The 15,408-nt window shown below is 41.6% G+C and overlaps 1 protein-coding gene across 2 annotated transcripts in view; it reads right to left on the bottom strand.

Annotated features, from left to right (window-relative positions):
* Positions 1-11,871: 11,871 nt before the first annotated feature.
* Positions 11,872-15,408, bottom strand: part of RBBP8NL (RBBP8 N-terminal like) — a 72,917-nt gene continuing 69,380 nt past the window's right edge. For both annotated transcript variants that reach the window (XM_030212254.1, XM_030212255.1), the window contains exon 17: positions 11,872-12,927. In XM_030212254.1, coding sequence (XP_030068114.1) covers positions 12,812-12,927 — 116 coding nt within the window. In that variant the 3' untranslated portion in view covers positions 11,872-12,811. The remainder of the gene's footprint in view (positions 12,928-15,408) is intronic.

Raw genomic sequence — 15,408 nt, 5'->3', positions numbered from 1 at the left:
TGGACACTGGCTTGACAGTTTTGACTGCAAAATAAATTATACCCCGCCGTCGCTGAGCAAGCAGCAATGTTTATGGTTAGCAGTCATACTGAACAGTACCACAACTTGGGAATTATGGTTGTTGTCGTCCTGTCTGTACACGGCAGTATTATTTTACCGATATTGTTTAAAAAATTATATATATATAAATGTATGAATATTACAAGATTTCTGTTGACCCAGCAATACAGATTAATAATAACACTATAGGCAGATTTAGTCAGGAATATATAGTAATCTTCCTTAGACCACAATAATGAGGAGAGAGAACTCTCGAAGAAATATAGCAGTGAAAGTAACAAATCAGAAAGCAAGGTGTAACAGAAAATACCTCGATTATAAATCAAACCAAGCAAAACTGGATCTTTTTGAAGCCCAGGAAGTAACGCAGCTGTTCAGGGGCAAAGAAAACATACTTCAATTGACCATATACTATTCTACATTTGTATGGAAGTGCTAAAAAAAAAAAAGATGCACTCAAATCTTTCACTTCTTGACGCATTGTAAGAAAAGCCTGTCTCCTTTCTTGGGTAAACTTTGCACTGTTCGGAAATATTTTACACCCACCAAAAAGTTCTTGAAAGTGCCTAAAATATTGTTTCAAATAGAGTTCACATGTTCAAACACCATGAACATTATTAATGTAGCTCTTTCCGCAACTTCTGTCATAGATTCTTCTAGTATAGCTGATATATTATTTAAGTCCAATGATGGATCTGGCAGCCGGCCTACTGCTTCACTCTGGACAATCCTTACAGGAAGATAAACAGCTGGAGAATCTGAAGGTGGACAAAGCTATGGGGAGTGGAGACCAAGGTCTTTGGAAAATTCAAAATAGGTGAATTCAACCTTCTATTGTAATTTCCTAATAGTTCAATCCACATATGAACAACTCATTTGTCCACAATTGTAGCATTCTTAAAGTCTTGCAAACCCTTCACATCTAACTGGACCTGGTCCAGTTGAATTGTATAATCCATTTTAAGTGTCTCAGTTGTTTTTTTCATAGTTTCTAACTTGGTCACCAAAGCAGTTACCTAACCTCCACCCAGGGTGACCTTTGTACTGGCCCATCCTGGCCTCGGCGTGGGCATTCCCAGGCTCCTATCCCACACTCCCAGGCTTGGTCCCTCCACTGCCCACCCAGAGCTCTCCTTTACAGTTATTTCTTAGCAAGTTTTTTTTTTTCCGCCAATGGATTCACTTCTTTTACATGGGATCCCCCTTCACCTTCTTCGGGTTACTTGACAGGTCCAGCAACAAACAGAAAACCAAAAATCCCAAAAGAAAAAAAAAACCCTACAGGGCAAACACTTGATCTCCTCCTAGTTTCCCTCCCTCCCCCCCCCCCCCCCCCCATCACTCATCAGTGTACTTTCTTTCTGCATTTTATTCCAAAACTACTTCCCTTGAGCTGGGCTTCCTCCCACCCAGGGACCTCCCAGTTACTCCCCCTAGTGTCTTTGCACAGGGACTTACTCTTTTTAGTAATCTCAAACTAACAGGGGATTACACTCTCCCCCCAGCCACCAATCCCTTATTACTTTGGGTTCTGTTCTCCCTTTCTCCTGGAGCGACAGCAACCCTAAACAACACTTTTTCAACTTTATTCAACACATAATATCATGTATTTTCTCCTCTCCCCATGGTTATTTTCCACTTTACATAACTCCTGTTATACAAACATTTTCTTCACACCAACTTGTCTTCCATTACTTCACATTTTGTAAGGAAATACTCTTTCCGTTTTTTTTTCTTTTTCCAGGAGAGACTACAATTTCCTCTCTCCTTCCCCACCTATTGGACACGTTATCAATGTGGGTTTTACTTTTATTTTTTCCCCACACTAGTCTCATAAAGGGAAACTTCTTTTAAATAGGGGTCAGGTAGACTCCAACCCTTTCATGATATAGCAATATACGACAACATTTTTTTCCATATCCCAACAGTTTCCCAAACTGTGGAGAACACTTTATTGCAAAACCAAAACAACTTTTTATGTCAACACATCATTTTCTTTTTCTCAACTGACATCCCCAACAGTTCCCATAAACAGTGAGGACCCCTTAATTGCAATAATAAACCAAACGTTTTTCTTTATTACATATATCTTTTAACACTTAGTTTGCCATAAACATATTATTTTCATATGTTCAATTTCCCTCCCAACCATTTTTTCCCAAACATTTATTTTCAAATTCATTTTTTGACACAGCCTGATCCTTCTGCTCTGTTGAATGCCATGACTCTTCACTGGCAAATTACTGAGGATTTTGCACCTGTTTCATATTCCCTCTCTCAGCTTTAGTCCATTCACCCCAGACACAATTCTGGACTAGGCCACAAACAAGCCAAAACTACAGGAAGTAAAACGTCGAAGGACCGACTGACGATCCTCCTTTGCTGCAATATGAATGTGAGTGAGAAATTGGAACCACTCGTCATTGGAAAGAGCAAACAGCCCCGTTGCTTCAAGAATGTTAAGCGACTTCCTGTGTCATTCGAGGCTAAGGCAAATTCACGGATGACTGGGGAAATTTGGAAGCAGTGGCTAAAGAAGTTAGACACTAGAATGCGGGCGCAAAAGCATCAGATTTTGTTGCTTTGTGATAATTGTGCTGCACACAGTGATGATGTCAGGCTGTCTAACGTCAAGGTGGTCTTCCTGCCACCAAACACTACCTCTCTGATCCAACCTATGGATCAGGGCATAATAGCCAATTTCAAAAAACATTATCGGGCTATTGTTCTACGTCGTCTGATGAGCGTTATGGATGACCAGACTGGCAAGGATAAATGTGTTGTTGAAGTGGCTCGTAATCTATCACTGTTGGATTCCCTACATATGCAGAAAGAAGCCTGGAATCATGTTACACAGGCAACCATTGTGAACTGCTACAAGCGGGCAAGCTTTGTTAGGGATGTGGAGCGGGATGAAACAGATGCAGCTGTTGCAAACGCGTCAGATGAACAGGCTACTGACATCCCAGCCGGTGTTACTGAAGAGGAGTTTCATCACTACGTAGCTGTTGATTACGATCTACAAACAGCTGATGACAGCACTGATGTCGAGATATGTGCCTACACGCAGGCAACGGCTGATGATGAAACATGATGAAATGAGCAGCAAGGCACATGCTGACAAAATTCAAGAACCTCCTGTCACTTTTGCAAGAGCGCTGGAGAGTCTCAACACCGTGCGGGCCTATCTGGAGGCCACTGGATGTCAGTGCTATGACAGTTTTTACTGTCTGACAGACATAGTCTATGGAACTCACAGACAAGAGTGTACAGAGGACTATGACTGATTACTTCAAGTAAGCCTAACATCAGTTAACGGAGACTGTATACTATACATATAATAAACAGTACTGTACATATGTTTATTAGATGTCAAGCTTCTTTGGGTCACAACAGTTAAGTGCACGCTCCGGTTAACTGCATGTATTTTTTTGGTCCCAGACCCTTGCACTTAAGCGGATTGCACTGTATTACATATTAAGGGCATTTGCTTTAAACTTTGCTTTAATTCGTTTATCCAGTCCTTACATGCACATGGTTTTGCTTTTTAAACCCAAAGGTGAATCCTAAGGGCGGTTGAACAATTTAATATAAACTGTGTTGTTTCTGACTTTACTTGTTTTGGACTGCTTTGGGTCCTGCTAATCTGAACCTCTGCAGTCTTAGCAGAGGTACAGAAGAAAATGATTTATGTTACTTTTACTAGAATTATTTATTGCTTGTAGAATCTGGCTTTCTTAGGGTGGGGGGGGGGGGGGCAAGGTGACTGCCGCACAGCAAAGACTAGGCGGGCCGGGAGCTGGGATGGAGGAAATTACTTGCGGTGGGGACGGGTTATATTCTCACAGGGATGGGCGTGGACGGGTTTGATTTCTGTCCCCGTGCAACTCTCTAGTAAGGTTATCTTATAATTTTTCACAATCCTCTTGCGATTTAACAACTTTGAATAGGCTTTGTGTCATCAGCAAATTTAATTACCTCACTAGTTACTCCCATCTCTAGATCATTTATAAATATGTTAAAAAGCAACGGTCCCAGTACAGACTCCTGGGGAACCCCACTATCTACTCTTCTCCATTGAGAATACTGCCCATTTAACCCTACTCTCTGTTTTCTATCTTTTAACCAGTTTTTAATCCACAATAGTACACTACCTCCTATCCCATGACTCTCCAGTTTTCTCTGGAGGCTTTCATGAGGTACTTTGTCAAATGCCTTTTGAAAATCCAGATACACAATATTGACCAGCTCACCTTTATCCAAATGTTTGTTCACCCCTTCAAAGAAATACAATAGATTGATGAGGCAAGATTTCCCTTCGCTAAATCCATGTTGGATTTGTCTCAGTAATCCATGCTTTTGAATATGCTCTGTAATTTTGTTTTTTATAATAGTCTCTACCATTTTGCCTGGCACCGACATCAGGCTCACCGGTCTATAATTTCCCGAATCTCCTCTGGAACTTTTTTTAGAACAGGTCTAGACCAAAACATCTTAGTTTTAGTCCTTGATGTTTTTGTTTTGTTCTATTATGACTGAAATGTCTTAGGAACGCCCAAGTCCAGCCCTTAACATGCCCCCAACATGCCTCCTTAAGATTTGCATGCACTTCAGACAAATGGCATAGAAAATCGTCTGGAAAATGGACTTTCCATTCGGCATCTGTTCCTCCTTCCCAGTCCATTCTCCATCCATCATCTGTCCTTCCCCATCACCCATCATCTGTCCTTCCCCATCACCCAGTCACCCTGTACCTGGGGTCCTCTTTATTCCTGCTCAATTTATATGTCCCTACTATCACCCCACCTAATCCCCATATCCCCACTCTTCCACCCTACCCTCAATCACACCCTCCCCCTTCCATCCAGTTTTACAATCTTTTTTTCAGCCCTACCCAACATCCAAACCTTCTCTCCACCCCCCCCCCCCACCAGACACCCCCACTACCACTAGTACACCAGGACCAGGCACAGACCTATTGCTCTGCAACACAGAGGTAAATCAGAACAGGTTTGCAGGTGTCACCGTTCCTAGTCTAAATGGTGTTACTCCAAGCCCAAGAACAGGTTTCAGCCTTGTAAAAGTCTATCCTTTTCAGTCTGTTTGCAAAATAAAGGCTGCAGAGCTACCAGCTTCCTGAAACCACTTTAACCTTGGCATAGGTAGAAGGATGAACTCTGAAATATGTTAATCACCTGGTTGGACTTTTAGAAATAGAAACCAACCACCAAACAGTCAGACAAAAGACTCCTTTCTTTGGCATTGCTTTTCTTCAATGGATGATTTCTTCCTGGTGCTAAAACCAAATTAGAGTCTTTGTCAGCAGCAAGGAGCCTCAGGTTTAGTGTACAATGAGGGGAAAATGAGTTAGACCTATTGTTTCTTCACTGTTTCACTCTGATAAATGTTGATATTTTGTTATTCAAAACATTTTATTTTTAATGAGTTGAGAGGGTTCTTCTGATGTGCATTTGCAACTGCGGTCTTCAGTACATTTGGTTTCATCAAATCTACCATATTTTGACAGTAGAGGATCATTGTGTAGCCCCTGAAGCAGCCCTGCTGGGCGAAACATGGCCTGTGTTGGGCTGTACTGTATATAATCTATATAAATAAAAATGTAAATGTTCGTTTGTTCAAAATCTTAAATCTCCGAAAGTTCTTCACCGATTGCTTTCAAATTTGGACACAACGTTGCATTCGAATACACGCATGTTTTTATGTATCTACTATTATATAGATGTCACAGCTGTCGTACCCGCGGAGCGAAAGCAGTGCGACGAGTAATTGCAAATCAAACTGAGGAACAACGGCCATCACCGAATGAGCGAAACAGACAAAGAATGGCTCAAATATGTGCCGAGGAAGCAGCAGAGCGATGTGCAGCCAGACCTGATGATGCACGGTTGCGAGCACGGCGATTGCGTTCTGCAGCTTCAGATCTGCTTCATTCTCAACAGAATCAACGCGACAGGCTGAGAGTGGCTTAAATCTCCGAAAGTTCTTCACCGATTGCTTTGAAATTACGCACATGTTTTTATATACTTACTATTATATAGATGTCACAGCTGTCGTACTCGCGGAGCAGAAGCAGTGCGAGTAGTAATTGCAAATCAAAATGAGGAAGAATGGCCATCAGCGAACGAGCGAAACACACAAAGAATGGCTCAAATACGTGCCGAGGAAGCAGCAGAACGATGTGCAGCCAGACTTGACGGTGCATGGTTGCGAGCATGGCGATTGCGTTCTGCAGCTTCAGATCTGCTTCATTCTCAACAGAATCAACGCGACAGGCTGAGAGTGGCTTAAATCTCCGAAAGTTCTTCACCGATTGCTTTGAAATTTCGACACAATGTTGCATTCCAATACGCACGTGTTTTTATATACATACAATTGCAAATCAAACTGAGGAAGAACGGGCATCAGCGAATGAGCGAAACAGACAAAGAATGGTTCAAATACGTGCCGAGGAAACAGCACAGCGAAAAACATCACTCGAGGCTCTTGATCTATCATTGCAAGATTTGCGTGGAAACATCAGACCATTTGGGAACACATTAATATTGCTTGCAGGAGATTTCAGGTAAACATTACCCGTAGTTCCTCGATCGACACCAGCGGACGAAATAAATGCTTGCCTAAAATACTCTACTTTGTGGCAACACGTAAAGACGTTAAACTTAACTACAAATATGCGTGTGCAGCTGCAAAACGATCAATCAGCTCAGATATTCTCACATCAATTGCTGAAAATTGAGAACGGAAAGGTGCCGGTTGATCTGACCTGAGGACGAATTTCATTGCCTCATAACTTCTGCAATTTAGTGACCTCAAAAGAACAATTGGTTGAAAAAGTATTTCCCAATATTCAAACCAATTATAAGAATCATGATTCGCTGAGTGAACGAGCTATTCTTGCGGCTAAGAACAAAGACGTCTACAAACTGAACAATATTATTCAGTCTAACATTCAAAGCGAGCCACTCACAAACAAGTCCGTCAACACTGTTCTGGAAGCAGATGAAGCGCTTAATTATCCAACAGACTTTTTCAATTCACTCGATCTGCCAGGCATGCCACCGCACGTACTGCAATTGAAAATCGATGTGCCAATTATCAGGTTGCGAAATATCAACCAGCCAAAGCTTTGCAACGGCACGCGGCTTGCAGTAAAAAAATTAATGAGCAATGTTGTACAAGCAGCAATCTTGACAGGACCTTTCAAAGGTGAACATGTCCTCATTCCTCGCATTCCTATGATTCAAACAGATATGCCATTTCAATTTAACAGATTGCAATTCCCAATTCGATTGGCGTTTGCAATCACCATCAACAAAGCTCAGGGCCAATCTTTAGAATTCACCCGTTTACATCTACACACGGATTGCTTCTCACATGGACAATTATATGTTGCATGTTCTACAGTCGGCAAACCAGACAATCTCTATCTCTGCACACACAATGGAACAACAAAAAAATATTGTATACCCACAAGCATTGTGAAATTAAACATATTAGAAATGTGCGCTTCCTCTTTTCTTTCTTTTCCATTTAACCAGACTGAGCCACAGCATCGCGTGGCCGGGTAGAGCTAGTTTTTAATATATCTATTAATAAATTAAATTTTTTCATCACGATCTGCTTTGTTAATTTTCCGTCTTGGAGTTTGCAGACCGTCTGCCCCTTTGCTTTCTTGGACCCTTACTAGAGCAGTGCAGCCAATCAGGAATCTCCATTTGAGAACAGATTTCCATACTGACATTCTATTTTGCATTTTTAGTTAAAAACAGTATATAAAACTTTCGTTTTTGGATTTTAATTACATAGCACAGGTCAGAGCAATACCCTAACGTTTATTCTATAAAACATTCCATTAAAATTGACCCCCAAATAGCCAAACTGGAACATCATAGAATCGGACTAATTTGCATAAAATCTAAACATAACTAACCCCATAGCAAGCAAGTATAGGCTCCCAGAACCTGAATTCCACCATTAAAACTCATGCAAACACTTTAAAAATGTATTTTAATTCTTTTAAAATTTCCAGGTGTCAGTGCAGGTCTCCTTTTACTGTACTGCGCCGAAATTCGTGCCATTTTGGATCACCATGGCAACCAAGGACACTTCCAAACACCCCCTGCACTTCCTAGCAGTCTCCAGGGCAAAATTAATTAAAAATGCACCACAAGCACGTGCCTCATGCATGCGCAATTGCATGTAACCCTCAATTTCAGCGATATTAATATTTTTATAATTAGACCCTTCTATGGGTCACAACAAACCCCCCTTATTTTCAATATTTAATTGGTGGCACAGTGGTCCCCAATGGTCCGTTTTAACACCGGAGCCATCGGACAGAAACGGGGCATTGCGCATGCGCTGCTGACATCACTGATGACAGTGCACACCACAACGCGATGGACCCATTTTCAGTATTCCCCAGCATCCAGCATGCCTCAGGGAGCCTGGGGCTCTTCCATTCTCCATCCCCGGCTTCCCTCTTCATCAGGGGCGGTCTGGAAATGTGCGTTTCGCGCCAGATACATGATCCCACGACAGACCCGCCCAGACATGCCCACAACCTCCTGGAGCCCCCCCCCCCCCCAAGGGCCAGGTAATAAAAAAATAATTTTTTTCTTATACTGGTTACAATAGGCAGAGGTAAATAAGGTTGATTAGGGTATGACTACAGAGGGTAAAAACGGGGAACTGGAAGGTGGCTGAAAAATGGGAATGAGAGACACTGGGAAATGGGAGAACCAGAGAAGTAAGCATATGATGTAGAGACACAGGGCTGGAAAGGAGAAAGGAGGAATAAAATCTAGCTAAAACATAAAAAGGCAGATCAGAGAAATAGAGAAAAAAGCTTAAACAGAAGGATCAGTGTCAGAGATGAAGTGAAAAAGATGGGAGGAGCGAAGAAACAGAAAATGGTTGTGAGATCCTAGAACAGGACTTAAACAAAAAGAAGAGGAAGTGCTAAAGATAGACCAGGACCAACCCAACTGGAAAAACAAAATGATCAGACAAAGGAACAAATTATTCCCCCCCCCCCCCACACTATTTATAAAGCTGCGCTAGTGGCTGCTGGTATGGTAATTATTCACTTTGAATGGACCTTGTTGGCATTGCTATGTGGCTTTGTATTTTGTTCTTCACAGGAGGAAAATGCTTTTCTGTTTTTCTTTTTTCAGTATTTCACTGGGGTTTCCATTTAATTTTATGTCTACATATTTGTTTCTAATTTGCAGTGTGTTGTTTTTACTATGTGATGGTCTGGGTTTCTTTGTGTAACTGAGGTGAGGGATTCTGTTAACATGTAGGTTGTGTGTAGGAATCTGCAGCAGCCTGGCGTATCCTTTTTCCCCAAACTTGAGGTGCACTGCTGATTTATCATAGGTGGGACTGGTGCATTTGGAGATCTTGGATTTAGTTCTGGTATAGTATGATCTTTAGTGTCCATTTGGAGGCTTTTGTGTTACTTATGCAGGTGGGGAGAGAAGAAAAGTGTGCTGGGAGAAAGGAAGGGGTGGAGAGCATTGGCAGCAGAATGGGGTGGGCCACAGAGATCATGGCCCTACCAATCTTTTTGTCCCATACAGCATCCGCACCGGGGGGGGGGGGGGGGGGAGCAAGGGGGCAGAGACAGTTTGGTTTGTTTGGCCCTTCCAAGTAAAAAGATGTTATGCTGCCCGAGAGAGAGAGAGAGAGAGAGAGAGAGAGAGAGAGAGAGAGGAGGGTGTACTGGAGAGGAGGAAGGTGAGAGAGTTTGCCAGAAGGAGGAAGAGAAAGAAGAGAGATAGGAGTGTATACTAGGGAGGGGAAAGGTGAGATACAGGAGAGATATGAGGGGAGAGCATGAGGAATGTGAAGGAAAGAGAAAAAGAAGGGATAGGAAGTGGAGGGAAGAGATGGAAAAAAGCAAGAGGAAAGGCAGGGCGAAGAAGGGGGAAGGAAGGAGATGAGGGAGGACAGAATTGTTGAGAAGGGTGGGGTGGAACAATATGGGAAGGGCCAGAAGAAGAAACAAAGAAAGGAAGAGGATAGAAACAGAGACATAGAAACATGACGGCAGATAAAGGCCATATGACCCATCCAGTCTGCCCATCCTCTGTAACCCCTAATTCTTCCTGTTCCTAAGTGATCCCACATGCTTATCTCATGCCTTTTTTAATTCTGGAACAGTCCTCGACTCCACAACCTCCACCGGGAGGCCATTCCATGCCTCCACCACCCTTTCTGTGAAATAGTACTACCTTAGATTACTCCTAAGCCTATTCCCTCTTAACTTTGTCATATGCCCCCTCATTCCAGAGCTCTCCTTCATTTGAAAAAGGCTCTCTTCCTGTACATAAATGCCCTTGAGATATTTAAACGTCTCTATCATGTCTCCTCTCTCCCTCCTCTCTTCCATCGTATACATGTTGAGGTTCATAAGCCTGTCCCTATAATTTTTACGTTCAAGACCGCTTACTAATTTTGTAGCCGCCCTCTGGACTGACTCCATTCTGTTTATATCTTTCCGTAGGTGCGGTCTCCAGAACTTCACGCAGTACTCCAAATGGGGCCTCACCAGAGACTTATACAACTGCACTATCACCTCCTTTTTCCTGCTGGTCATGCCTCTTTTTATGCACCTGAGGAGAGAAGCAAGGAGGGAGGCTGGAGGAAGAGATGAGGGGAAGAGGTGAATGGAATTATGGAGAGGAGGGGAGGAAGATTATATGTGGAAAAATGAGAAAGGGAGAGACTAATGGAAGAGTATAGGGGAATAAAGAGAAACACACGAAAAAGATGAAAATAAAAGAAATGGAAGGGAGAGAATAGGCTAATCAATGCCTATTTGAGGGGGAGGGGGAGAAAATTCTCTTCCTACCACCAATCTTAACTATCTGTCCCTTACCCCTCCCCCCCCCAAAAAATGAAATAGTCAAACTACGCCTATGCATTTAGCAAGTACAATTCAATACAAATAAATGAATAAATGGAGGGAGTGACTTGACCAGAGACTGGCTTCCTCCTATCATGATGCCTTTGGTGTTTCAACAATGCATATGTGAAAAATCTGTTACCATTAATCTAGCTATTAGATATTACCACTGGTGCTGTACTGAATAGCAGAGTAAGAATAATGAAAAATATTATTCAGCTGAATACAAATACTGAATATAAATAATGGGCAATGAGCTTTAACATAAAAAAAAGGTACACCGCCTTGAGTGAATTCCTTCAAAAAGGCGGTAAATAAATCCTAATAAATAAATAAATAATAAAAGAAGCAACATGAAATCAGAGATCCAGTGTTTATTTCAGTAGGATTTAGCACAGTAGAGCTCTGGATTATTTGTATTTTATTTTAAATCACTATTCAGTTGAATACAAATAATGTATTTGGGGCCAAATTGAACTGAATAGGAATATTTGGTACAGCCTTAATTACCGCTCACCTTTTCCCCTAATACATACCTTTCTGAATGACATTTTTTTCCCATTTCTTTTATTTTACTAAGAAACTATACATTATTCTTCTAGATTTATTTATTTTATACAAACACATATACATTTTATCATATTTAACCACTTCTTATAAGATTAAAACCATATTATGATCATCTCCTCTACAAAGACAAATATGGACACATATGAACCTCACTCATTTGGGGTTATTATCGCCAAGGCTTCCCTAACTTGTCCTGGGAATCCCAGAGCCAGTTGGGCTTTCAGGTCTTTTACAAAGAATATGCATGACATAAATGTATGCAATGCATACAGAATTATTTCACATGCATTTGTTGAGGATATCCTGATATCTCCACAGGCTTGGGGTGGGGGTGGGGGGTGCTCAAGACAGGTCTGGAAGCCTTGCATGAATTTATTTTGTACATCTGCTTTTCTCCACAAGGTGGCAGAAAGAGCCTAGAGTTGAAAACATCTAAGACAATCAATTCAAGCGTTTTATCACAATCTGGTTATGAATTTGCAAGTGTAATTTTCTTTGAAAAGGTAACTGATTTTAAGACAAAATAAAAACTGGCAGTGCTAGAGTATTGTTTTAAATATAGTCCTCAGCATTCTCAGTCTCTAGCACAGAGTACATCTTGAGTACGTTCCATGCAGCCTTCCACAGACTGAAATGCAATGACAGAAATGATTCTTTTATTATGATTATTATAAAATTAATCTCTTTCCTAAAATTAGCTACTCAGTTTTGTATGGAAATGTAACTTCAGGTGCCGGTGCTGCATTCGGATCTGACCATTTTGGTCCAGAATTTTCAGAATCTCCATTCTGCATTTTGCCAGGACTCTTAAGATTTTTAGCAATTAAGAGTCATTAAATCTTCTGAATTCAGAAGCTAAGGCCTGTAAACATAAACACAGGTAGACACTGCATGTGCTGATTTACACATATTGGAACATTTTTCTTTTGGAGACTGATGGACTCAGTTTATAGAAGTGAAGGAGTACCCTGGCATTTTATGTGGTTGTCTGAGAACTAGAGAAGCCAGGGCTCAGGTTCTCTCCTTGTGACCTTGCGAGTCACTTCACCCTCCATTGCCTCAGGTGAAAACTTAGACTGTAAGCTGTCCAGGGACAGGGAAGTACCTACTATACCAGAATATAATTCACATTAGCACAGGCTTAGAAGGTGACTCATCAAATGTATATCCATCATTTCCTTGTCACAGGTCTTCCCCTGTTTAAGATATGACTAGGCCATAGGGGTGGAGCATAGTCCTCACTTTCTCTTATGTCTCGCCAAGGGTATCTTCACTGCAGGGTTCACTGTTATTTGCTTCTTTCTCATTTCCCACAGTGCCTTCTATTGGAGTCTGTATGGCTTTCACTTTCTTATTTCCTCTTCCTATAAAAAGGAAAGAGTTTGTAACAACCAAACTCATACTGGGTGAGTCAAACAAACTTCAAGTTAAGCTCTGACTTGATGATCTTAGGAGATCTGGGTTACATTATTTATTTATGGAATGGTGGAGCCACCTGTGTGTAATAAGAAAGTGTGAAGCTGCTCTGGCTCTCAAGCAACATACGCTTCAATCTTCATTAAAAACTTGGGCACCATTAGACTCCTATTGTGCTAATATCAGCACCTGGACTCAGGCTACTATAACTTTACAATGATCACCTTTATTGATACCTTTATTATTGTCTTTTAGATCTTCTGGACTTTAAATAAGCAGAAAGTGTATTTTCACACCAGCTATAATGGATGCTTTTTCTTTTTGTTCTGTTATATGGTTAAATTAGTAACATAGTAACATAGTAAATGACAGCAGAAAAAGACCTGCATGGTCCATCCAGTCTGCCCTACAAGATAAACTCATAAGTGCTACTTTTTGTGTATACCTTACCTTGATTTGTACCTGTCCTTTTCAGGGCACAGACCGTGTAAGTCTGCCCAGCACTATCCCCGCTTCCCAACCACCAGCCCCGCCTCCCACCACCGGCTCTGGCACAGACCGTATAAGTCTGCCCAGCACTATCCCCGCCTCCCGCCACCAGCTCTGCCACCCAATCTCGGCTAAGCTCCTTAGGATCCATTATAAACTTTTATGAAAAAATATTTTCAATAAAAAGATTTTAAAAAATTTATATTCCACACTATCCTACAACTCTGGGTGTATCACAGTATCACACACATAATTAAAACAAAAACAACGGACAGATCGACTCCAAACAGATCGCAATGCAATGATAAAACAGCTAACATCGGCAGCATGTAGCTAGACACATCTCTAAGCAGTACTGACTCTTGATTCATGACCTATGGCAGTGGTAGCACTCATGGCACCCTGACAAAAGACTAAGGTGAATGCTTGCTCTTGCATTGACACCTAGTAGTTAGTTATGGAGCAGTGTTGGGAAGACCTCTGTGTGGAAGCTGCATTCTGCTATATACAGAAGGTTTGTTGTGATGCTTTTTGGGGAGGAAATGGAAGAAAAAAAAGAGAAAATTGTATGTAAACTTAATCTCTGATGAGAACTGGCTGAGACAGTGTGCTAGAGGGTAAAGCCTCTTCATACTCATTAAAAATGCATTTATGATTGGTTGATATAGGTCATAGAATTCACCCAGTACAGCAGAGTATTTCTGTCTGAATCGGATCCATAAAAGCTTTGACTGAACTGAGTCTTATATGATCAAAAACCTTCAGTATGAAACTTCCCCTTCAGCTATAACTAGGATAAAACTGGGAACAATGGATGCATTTCAGTTTTATTTTTCAGGAAAAGACTAATTTATTACATCAGGCATCAAAGTTTGGCAAACAGTTGATAATACAAGTGGGAGAAACTTCTACTTGTGAAATAATTCACTTCCTTAAAGCCTGAAATGACCGTTTCAACCAGCTATAATTAGTCACCTGAGTTCTTCAGTGAAATGTTTTTTATTATGTGCAAAATTAGGACAAAAGAGGGGGACAGAGCTCACCTCATTGCTTTGTCTATCTGGCCTTATCAACCAGGAGTCTCAACTTTTTCACCTGTAGGAAATACCTGTGCAACCCAGCCCATTGCTACTCCGTGATCAAACACAATTTACATGAGAACAGTCTTCTAATCTCAAGCAGCCTTTGAGTATTGAGCACCTCCTGCCAATCTGTACCTGTGAGCATTGCCTAAACAAACATTCAAATACTCACTTATCAGCTTAGCTGTTAAAAATCTCTGTTTAAGCCCTATGCTTTCCAAGTTCATCCAGCAAACCATTAGCCAAAACCACCAGGCAGTGGAGTGTGACTTATCACAGGCAACCAAAACTCAAGTGTATCAGCTTCAACAAATATTTATTGAACATGAAATTCCTATGCTAGTTGTAAACACCCTGATTCTGGGTACATGGCGGTTCCTATCTCTTTTCAATATTATTGTCTTTTCAACCTGAACATAACCAATGATGCCCACATTACAGCAACGAGAAAGGTAGAGAGATTTTAGATACATAAGGAAAGGCCTGTGTACCACAAGAATATTTGCATGGCTTTGATTTTTTTAAAAAATTCCATCACAAAAGCATTCTGTAATTTCTAGTTCTGTTTTTAATCAACTGAAAAATGGCCGCAAACCAGGGGCGGACTTACCATTCGGGCAACTGGGCAGTGCCCGAGGACCAGAGGCTCTTGGGGGCCAGGCAGAATACCAGTAGTGGGCAGGAAAGAGTGGGGTTCTTTCCTGTCCCTGAAGACGCCACTAGACTACCAGGGCCCTTCAAGGTAGGACTGGGAAGGGCCCACTGAGGCTCTGGGGACTGTGGTGTGTGGGAGGGGGTGATGGCAGCGTGGCGGTAGGGGGGGCTGTAGTGTGTGGGAGGGGGCGAGTGCAGTGCAGC

The sequence above is a fragment of the Microcaecilia unicolor genome, chromosome 8 (assembly GCF_901765095.1).
Source record: "Microcaecilia unicolor chromosome 8, aMicUni1.1, whole genome shotgun sequence".
Taxonomy (NCBI): Eukaryota; Metazoa; Chordata; class Amphibia; order Gymnophiona; family Siphonopidae; genus Microcaecilia; species Microcaecilia unicolor.
This window is presented reverse-complemented; position numbering and strand designations above follow the sequence as displayed.